This window comes from Helianthus annuus, chromosome 17 (assembly GCF_002127325.2).
Source record: "Helianthus annuus cultivar XRQ/B chromosome 17, HanXRQr2.0-SUNRISE, whole genome shotgun sequence".
NCBI classification, from domain to species: Eukaryota; Viridiplantae; Streptophyta; class Magnoliopsida; order Asterales; family Asteraceae; genus Helianthus; species Helianthus annuus.
The window spans coordinates 7,536,192-7,546,671 of record NC_035449.2 but is presented as its reverse complement, the minus strand read 5'-3'; the positions used below and the strand labels follow the sequence as shown (position 1 = coordinate 7,546,671).

Genomic DNA, 10,480 nt, shown 5'->3' with positions numbered 1-10,480 from the left:
CTCTTACTAGTTCAGCAATTTACTGAGTTTGAATGGTTAAGATCTCTAATCTAAATTGGTCAGACATTTGCCTCTAAACGATTAAGCATTATACTGGCTTTTAATGGTTTAAACCTCCTCTTACCAGCAATTAACTATCCAGAAGTTGCCAAACATCCCCTTAGACGAAATACAAGTCGTGACTTGTGAGTTGCAATTAGGGTTCTTAATGGCAAACGAATTGAAGTAAATTCGAATTTACATATTCAATTTGGTTATTTTAGAAAGAAAATGTAAATTCAAATATGAATACCGAAATATTAAAACCAATTACTTCCTAACTCGATTCACATAAATGTAAGCCGATTTGGTTCGACTTTTAGTCCAAATTACGAGTACAGAACACCCTTGCTAATTTATCTTTTTAACGATGAATGTAGTAAAAAATAAAATAAAGGGTGAAATATTTTTATATATATTTATTAAATAAAAAATATACATAATAAGAAAAACTTAGATGTCAAAAATATTTAAGAGATTTATAGGAAACTATGGTGCTATTTGTTTTTTAAACGTTAAACGTCTGCAGTATGCGGATCACATCTCCAGACATCTATTAAAGAAGAGATGGATCAAACCTCAGCAGTCTGCAAGAGAAAGCTTGTTTGTTTTTAACGTATGCGGACCAAACCTCTACCACCACCACATCTACAAGAAGACGGTGGCGGTAGACGGTGGTGGTGGACGGTGGTGGTGGTGTGGTGGTGGTGATGTTGGACGGTGGTGGTGGTGTGGTGGTGGTGATGTTGGACGGTGGTGGGTGGTGGACGATGGTGGTTGGTGGTGGGTGGTGGTAGTGATGGACGGTGGTGGTGGGTGGTGGTGTTTAACCCTACACCGACCTTAGAAGATCTTAGAAGTGGTTAGGCCAAGTCTGCACTAAAAAGAGCTCACGTAGACGTTTTTTAATGAAACGTCTTGGAAAACATAAACAGTCTGCAGATGACAATGTTTGTGTGTGATCTGCGTGACACAGATAGAAAAGTCTATGCATATTTTTTTTTAAAAGAAATACCACCTATATCTAACGTGAACCACACAAACTTACGTCAAAATTAACCCAAAAGGCCAAAAGTTATTAATAAATACATTTGGATTCTTTTGACACATTTATAAGGCACTAAAAATTCAACATCACTTTCACATGTCTATATGTTTCTGTAAGCGTCCAAGCCCGGCCATCGGTACACTCATAGATAAAAGGTCATTTATGTTCGCGATCGCAGTCGCCCAAATACCCATTATGGTAAAATCCCGGCTCGCGCATGACATTTTGTCACTAACGAGACTTCAACCAGCGACCTCCCATAAAGAAAGTCACCGGATACCACTAGAGCATTAGCCCTTTGTTGATTTTGTCTATATATGTATACATGTTCAAGTCTAGCACTCCATTCATGCACACTAAGGGTAACTTATTAACGCTCTTAATCATATATTAAAGCATGTCTATATCTTCATCTGTTTCAGCCCTTAATAAAAGTTTTAAGCAAAACCTTGTTCACAACACGGTGAACTTCAGTCCTAGCATATGGGGAGATCAATTTCTCATATATAATGAGGATTTGTGACTTTTATATCACTACTTTCTAATTATGATATGAATTAGAGCAATTTGATTTGGTTGGCATTTTTTTTAACTAGCTGTTTCTATTGTTGGTGTAGAGAAAGGATATTGCTTGTGAGGAGCAACTGGCTAGGGAACTAAAAGAGAAAGTGCGGAAAGAGCTCCTGGTCGAAGGATCAACAGGACCTACACAGCATATGAAGTTACTAGAACTTATCGATGTGGTCCAACGTCTTGGTGTAGCATATCATTTAGAAGACGAAATTGAGGAATGTTTAAAGCATATTTATGTTACCTATGGGGCTAAGTGGATCAACGAGAATAACCTCGAAAGCACTTCACTGTGGTTCAGACTCCTACGACAACATGGCTTCAATGTTTCAAGTGGTATTGTATTGTTTGCAACTAATTATTTATATGTTTTCAAATAGATTAAATGCAAAGAGTTGGCTAGAGTGAAAGAAGTTAAATTGATCTAAAGGGTGCAACTTTCAGAATTAGATTGTTTTAGTTATAATTAACATGTGATTTTGTGAAAAAAAATATGTAGACCGATGGAGGTTAATATATATCATTATAAACGGTAATTAACTTTTATTTGAAAAACAAAACTTTATCAAAGAAATTTAACTTATAACATCAACTTGGTTAAATCATCATCATCATACTCAGTATATCCCACCAATAGCAAAGCTAAGGTAGGGTCTGAGGAGGGTGAGATGTAGACAGCCTTACCTCTATCCCGTAGAAATAGAGAGGCTGCTTCCAATGAGACCCCCGCCTCGATAGTAGTTTTGCATCAAGCCTCGGACATAGTTTTGCATCAACTTGGTTAAATGAAATAAACTAATTGTACATTTATGGTTCGTTGTTAATCATGAGTAAGGGTGTTCACCGAATTGGATAATGAATATCAAATTAAGAGAATCATTTTTTTTAATTTTTTTATATATGAATTCGTATTCAATTTAGATTTGATTTAGTTGATTTGATCTGATTCGTATTTGAAACTAAAATTCGAATTGAATTCGATTTTGATTTAATTACGATTCACACTAAACAATAAACTATTTAAGTTTTATTTTTGAAATTACTACAATCTAATTACTTATAACTTAAATAAAATACTAATCTACAAAATTGATAAACTATCAATATGGCAAAAGACAAAAATTTAGAAGTTAGGTTAGTTACTTGTAGTAAGTAATTTAAGTAAAAATTTTGAAATAAGTAGTATGTATTATTTATGGATGTAATATATATTTTTGCCCAAATTTAGAAGTTATGTGTGTATGTATATTAACTAAATCAAATTATATGTATAAATTGAATTTGAATTTCGAATCGAAACGAAACGGATTGAAAATCATAAATTCGTATTCGATTCGAATATGAATGGAATTTAATTGAATTCAATTTTTTAAATTGAATTCGAATCTTGATTATCAAATTCTATTTCAAATTTTTGGAATCTTGAATCGAATTGTCCATTGTCTAACATCAAAATGCCCATATCTATGAAACTAAAATCAATGCAAATTAGACTACGAAGATGGCATACGAGTTGTGACTTGTGAGGTGAGGCGAGACTTAGAGGCTGTTTGTTTAGCTCTTAATAAGTCTTTTAATAATTCAAACTTCTTACCGGTTAGCATTTAATGGTCCAGACTGTTTGTTTCGCGAGCAGATGTCTGAATGGTTTAGACATTTGCCTTTGAATGGTTTGTAGGTCCCTTTTCGCGGAGGATTACGAACCTAAAACCTTGTTATACAAACCTACTAGCGAGTGCGGAATCCAAGCTAGCAAGCAAACCGAGTTAGTAGCAAGTAGAGAAACAAACACACAAAGATTCACCGATTAACACTAGTCGTATTAATGCAATGAGGGTTCGGTTACAAGCTCAATGTTTACAGAAATGTTCTATAAACTCTCTAAGTGTGTGAGTGAGTTCTGGGCAGAATGCTCTCTAAGCATCTATCTCTCGGGTGTGTGAAAATGGCAGAACTCACGAACTCTCAACACATGCATGGGTATATATACCCAGCTCAGCAGGTCTGCTCGAAGGATTCGACAGATGGTCCGAAGGATCATCTGTCGACCACATGTTACACGAAAGATCAGCGTGGACCTCGAAGGATCATCCTTCGAGGTCTAATGGTCGAACCATGGTCGAACCATATCTTTCGATCACCTCGCAGGATCAGGTGTATCCTTCGAGGCTATCCTTCGATCAGAACATCTTTCAACTGTTGTCCAAGTCAAACCGGAGGATGGTTGACTTGGTCAACTTACAGACTACTAAGGACATCGTTTACATACAGACCCAATACAGACAAAGTACAGACACAAGTGCACCAACAAACTCCCCCTTGGCTGTAGCTTTGTCTTTGATCTCTAAGCTTTGTCTTGTTCTTCTAAAAGTGTAGACTCGTCTTGAACTTCGACGGTCTTTGGTCTTCAGGTCTTCAAGACTCTGATGTCCTTTCAAGTCTTCAATGTCGGAGGATCTTCAAAGTCTTCACGTCTTGAAAGCAGAGAGTGTATCAACAAACTACCCGTATCATGTAGGAAGTGTGTTGACAAACTCCCCCTTAACATAAGCTCCCCCTTGAGTTATGCTCGTGAAATACTTTAACTTTATGAAGTAAGATCCTTGAGGTGATGATGATGGCCAGCGGCAACTCGATCATCTTCATTCATTGAGTGCCTTCGTGTCTTCATTCCAAAGCTCGTCAACGACCATGTTCTCCTAGCCTTTAGAATCTGCACACGCAAGAAATCTAAACGCGTAATGAGAACAACTGCTTGGAATATAGTTAGCATAAACAAATGACACACGAATGACCATGTCACAATCAAACACCGTCCGACTGTTTGAAAGTTTAATAAATTTATCAATTTTAAATTCTAACTTTCAAAACATGCAAATTTCTGACCGTTTATGAAGATTTAGTCAATTCGGTTTTCAGACAGGTTTCAGGTAACGAAGACTTGAGCTCCAACATCGTACGATCGAAAATAAAGCAGAAATAAAATCTTTTTGGCTTTTATAAAGTTTATATTAAAACAAGCCTAAAATCTTTTTGGTATTTTTGAAATTAAAAGACAACAAGTTAAAATCCTTTGAGTGTTATCAAACGACATCACCGCTAATGTCGTGCTGATATGCACCAAACGACGAAACTGTTTAAAAGAAATAATAAAAGTTAAGCAGTAAATAAATAAATATATACAAACATTCTTTTTGCGAGTTTCGAGGGTAAGAGAATCATATCAGTGTACGGTCATGCCAAAACACTCTTGTTGTTCAGTTAGTTAACATTAAGATAAGCATCCTATAACAATTATCGGTATTGTTGTCCACTTAAGCTCAACTTATCAGATGTAATCATGGCGAGGGGATACGTTAAGGTATGATTTATACTTACCGACCGGTGTTCATCCACATCACGACACATTCCCGTATCAAGGTATGCACGAGAGTTCATCTTACCAGTGAGTATACCGATTATCATCTGTTTGACCGTATAAATTGTGAGATACTCACTTATTTTGATTTGAAAACAAGTCCTATGTGATATAATCACTTATTGATGAGGAACTTGATTTTCGTATGCATGAGGGCACAGGTGCAAGTCCGTGAACAGGTCAGTACTTCCGTACAGCAGAGAGACGAACTTGACACCCGGATAAATGTGATATTTTATCACTTATTTGATATGGACATGTGATTGTTTATCACTTATTGAGGTCGAATGCAGTATGCAATATGTACACGTATGTATAGTATCATGGAAGATCTAGACTTGCGTCCCCGTTATTTTTCGGTAAAAGATACAACCATGATACCCAGATGATAAGCAGCATAAAGACCGAATATCTCAGAACCTCGGCAATCTATCAAACGAAATTTCGGTACTAAGACCATATGCCAATGAATGGTTCCCACCTGATCTTCAGTCGATTAAGATTTATATCACCCTGCACACTTTAAAATGATTGTGAGCCTACCGATACATCTTATATAGAGCTGCTTATCGTTTTGCATTTAAGGTTTAAAGAGGTTTGGATAGACCACTGATGTACTATCATTTTCTCTTTTGCTCGCCAGGAAACTCATTTTTGTTTTTCTATTGTTTTTGTGTTTTTGAATTTTTCGATGTTTTTGGATTTTCAGATTTTTGGATATACTCCCCCTAAAATCAACAAACTAAGATAAATTTAAAACACAAAGGTATTTACAAAAATGATTTTCCGATGTTGGTTTACTCTTGTGCTTGACCTTAATGCCGTTTACCAAAATTAAGTTTTATCCGAAAAGACTTAACAAATTTTGGAAAAATGAGTTGGCAGGTCGGTAAGCGGTGCGGACCTTGACAACATTGATGAGTTTCATATTGAAACAATCACGTGTGAGGTGATATCCGAGATCAACGTGTCAGGTCAAAGAGTGCTGTACGAGATAATAACAATTCACAAAGCAGCTAAAATATCGACAAGTATAGGAGAGATTAAGAATTTAAAGGCGTATCCTGCAACTGTTCCGTGCATTGCAAGGAATCTAAGCACTCTCCCAACTGGATATCCACCCGGTGTGGACTTCAAGGTCGAATTTGCAACTGCTGAGAAGTCTCTTGACAGCAACAAAGTCACAAACCTCCGGGTCCGGCTGGTCTTCCACATTCCACCAGCGAAGGTCTTTGACTTTCTCTTTCAGAAATGGTGTGCGGATGTTCAATCCATGCCAAGGCATCGGCACACATTTCACTTCATTCGTTCCTGAGGACCCGATCAAAACCAGAAAGACCAAATTTTTGGCACGTTCTTCATTTGGTCAAATTTTGCAACTTCATTCAGCCACATTCTCTTTTTCTTTTCTCTCTCTCCATCAAAGGCAACAATTTCTTCTGTCGCCTATCTTGTGCAAGGACATTCCACTATCAACAATCCTAAGACTATCAATAGTTCCTCCTGGAACTTCCTGCACACTCACTCAGAGATTAGTTGGAGAGAGGGACCCAAGCCATTGTGGTCTTGGGTCTTCCATTTTCATCAATGACAATAACTTCTTGTCTTTGATGGTTTGTAAATTGTGATGGTCCCCCTGATTCAGTAACCGATTTAGGTTTCCATGTCTGTTTTGTTTTATCAGTGTCATTCTTTAAAATTTTAACTTCATTACAGTTTGAAGTTTTTGAATTTGTTGATTTTACAGAAACAGATTGTTTTTGAACCACATCGGTTTTAATTGCTTTTTCAATCCTTTTGACCTGTTGGCGTTTCTGCTTCTTCTCCCTTTCTTTTACAAGTCGGGGATCTTGTTTTGTGGAAGTAGATGGCTTACGGTCAGTCTTGTCACGGGGATCATCAACCTTCCCTTTTTGCTTATGAAGGTAAGGGCAATTTCGAATTATATGCCCAATGGTTCCACACTCAAAACATGATCTTCGTTCAACATACCTCGAAGAATCATGTGTTCTCTTAGCTGATGATGTTGAACCTTGTGAACTCGAGGTACTAGGCTTTGAGCTGTTTTGTTCATTCCTTTTCAAAACAGTAGCTTTCTTGACAAAATCTAAGTTAGATTTATTTTCAAACGTTTCAATTTTGTCCGTTCCCGTCGATTTCACAAAGTTAACATTTTTCTTCTTCTTTTGATTCGGCTTCTTCTGGACTTGAGCCGGTGCTTTACCTTTGGGTTTGGTGTGATTTTGCTGTGTTGGCACTGTTGGCAATTTCTTGTTGCCAAATTGCTTTCGAACTTCAGCCTTTGGGATTGGAGGACACTGTGTAACTGTAACATGTGGTCCTTTCTTCCCCAAAAACTTACTTGTCGAATTTTCAAAGACTTTATCGATTAAGGATTGATTAACGTTCTTAATAGGAAAATCTTTGTCTGAGTAAATTTTATCATCACCAACCAAAGTGTACAGCAAGGTCACACTCTCCGACTCCTTCTCAGACGAGGACTCAGTTGCAACAGTCTTAGCGGGTGTGACAGGGGGATCACATAGAATGTGATTCTCAAGAGGTATGTCCTCATTTTTGACTACCGCATCAGACTTTGCTGGAGCAGCATCATCAGATTCATCATCTGAAGAATCAGCATCCTCAACCTCAACTGGAGGATCCTGTTTCTGTTCAGCAGTTACAGATGTATCTGCTGACACATCCGAATCTGAGGATACTTCTTTCTGGTATCCGAGTCCTGCTGCAAACTCCTTCACATCAAGAGGAACAGATGGTTCGAAGAACACTCTATCCTCCTCATCAGGCATGGCATCATAATTGTGTCTGACTGGTGGTGGACATTTTTTGTATCCTATGCATGTGACATCCCGTTTTTCTTTCTGAACGTCAATGATGTGATCCAACACGTAGCTAGAGCTCAAATAGCTGTCTAGCTTGAGTTGGATTGCCTCACTTTCCGTTTTTACACAGACCATTTCTTTTTGCATTGCCTCAAGACGTGAGATGTACAAATTAATGTCCGTTTGTTTTCTGGAAACCATTTTAGTCAATTCAGTTTTGTCTTTCTTTAATGTCTCAATCATTGACTTAAATTCCTTTTCATGGTTTTCATAAAACATATTGGCTTCTGTGCATTTTGAAAGATCCACAGTCAACTTCTGATTGTGGATGAATGTCACATCATATTTTTCTTGCAAAGCCTCGTGTTTGCTTTGCAATGCACACCACTCAGCATTCAAGGAATCATGTTTGTCTTGCAAGTCAAACAAACTAGCTTGTAAAGCATCATGTTTGGCTTGCAACTCAGACATGTTTGCCTCAAACTCAGCACATTTAGCCTGCAAGCTATCACAGTTATCACAGTTTACAGCAATGGGTTCATCGACACATACCTGACTTGAAGAACTGTCGACATTAGCCATAAAGGCTGAATGGAGAGAAGACGAAGTACAAGCAGCTTGATCCATCAGAACAGATCTTCTTTGAGTTTCTGCTGCAGCTTCTTCCAAAAGTTCATCAATATCAGCATCAACTGAGACACCAGATGTCTCACCCATATTCTCATCGCCTGACCCAGATGAATCTTCATCAACACTTCTGCTGTACCCAGAAGAGTCTTCATCTTCAGACGATTCACCACCACTGGCGGAAGATTCTCCACCACTGGTGTTAACTACATCCTTCACAACTTGAGCAAAGCAAGCTGTACCATTAGGACCATCACCACCAAACTGGATTGACCAGTCGCAACCTTCATCCATCTGAACTACAAGTGCCCGGTTGGCTTGATTGTTGACAGGCACTAATGTACGTTCATTATTTCTGTTCTGGTTCTGCTGGTTGCCCTGGTTTCTGAAGGGGTTCTGGTTTCCATGCTGTGCTGGCTTTGCACATTCCCGTTTAAAGTGACCCCGTTCACCACAGTTGAAGCACCTTACTGCTTGTTTATCGAACCCATACTTGGTGTCTCGCTTACTTTCCAAGCTGGTTCTGCCAGTACTTTCCATCCAATCCTTTGCTCTTCTCACAGCACTAGCAAAGGCCCACTTGATATCCATCAAGTCCATCTCTTCTTTATCTATCTGCCGATAGTCTTCCTGTGTCAGATTAATGTTACCAATCTGACCTTCTATCAACCCACAGTACGCGCTCACTATAGTGTTAAGTAGCTCCATGTGTTCCTTGGCTACTTCTACACTGACTTTGGAGAAGCTTGAAGTGTCGAGCTGTACTGTACTTGGCTTTGATTGTTGACCAGCAGATGATGTTCCTCCATAACATGCACGTTGTTGTTGAGCAGGAGGAGGTGGAGGTGGTTGGATTGGATTTCCAAATATGTCTGTGGTGGGAGGTGGCTTAACAGGAACTTGTATTGGATTGCCAAAACAATCTGTACTTGTGACAAACGCCGTTTGAATTGGAGCATGTGAACCAGTTCTTGCAGACGAAGAGCTGGAAGTTCCATAATACACTTCTGGATTCTGTGGCCATGGAACTCTCTTCGCCTTCAATGTTTCCTCCTGATCCTTGTTTTCCAAAAGCTGCACGAAGTCGTTAAAAGTTGTAGTTCTCAACGCTCCGTTATACTTAAGGATTTCCAAGAAACTACTCCATTGAGGAGGTAAGGCATCAGCAAACTTCTTCACCACCTCTGCTTGAGTTGTTGTAACTCCAAAATTGTTCAACTCAGTAAGCAGGTGATAGAAACGACTTGTCATGTCTCCCAGAGACTCCTTATCCATGCAAGCGAAGCTGTCAAATTCTTTCTTGAGTAGGTCATGACGCAGCTGACGTGTTGCTTCATTCCCTACTCCTCTTGTTTTCAACCCGTCCCACAACTTCTTAGTTGTCTTGAAGCTGACAAACTGGTGATAAATATCCTTGCTCAAAGCCTGGGTGAGAATGGCGTATGCTTTCTTTTCCAGATCATACGTTTTCTTTTTATCTTCGGGAAGATCAGCAAATGACGCAGTCTCTGAAGCAGCAACCTCTATGGCTTGATCGAAATCTGTGGTGAAACGTATCCACAGTTCCGTATTTTGACCAAGAACATATGTTTTAAACCTCTCAGCCCATCCTGGATATTCATTCAAACTCATCAGTTTTGGGGGTCGATTCAAACTTCCTGTTTCGCTTTCGCTTAATAAGATACTTTGTACACTCGGAGTTTGACCCGTTACTAATGCCCATTGATTTGATGGTAAAGCATTTGCTTGTGAAGATGTAGATACTGGAGATTCGGCCCATGATGGTGATAGACTTGTACACGTGTACTTTCCACTATCAGGAGCCGGTGTACCCCACCATGAAGGAGTAACTCCTGAACTTGTATATTTACCACTGTCTGGGGCAGGATTCCACCAACTCGGATTCATCTTTGACAAGAAAAATAAATTCTAAGT

General features: G+C 38.7%; 1 protein-coding gene across 1 annotated transcript; it reads left to right on the top strand.

Moving 5' to 3' along the window:
* The first annotated feature begins 1,260 nt into the window (after nucleotides 1-1,260).
* LOC110921800 ((E)-beta-farnesene synthase-like) lies at nucleotides 1,261-2,103 on the top strand. The gene is made up of 2 exons (XM_022166146.2): nucleotides 1,261-1,601; nucleotides 1,705-2,103. The coding sequence occupies exons 1-2, from the start codon at nucleotides 1,485-1,487 to the stop codon at nucleotides 2,035-2,037; spliced, it is 450 nt and encodes a 149-aa protein (XP_022021838.1). The 5' UTR covers nucleotides 1,261-1,484; the 3' UTR covers nucleotides 2,038-2,103.
* The last annotated feature ends 8,377 nt before the right edge of the window (nucleotides 2,104-10,480 follow it).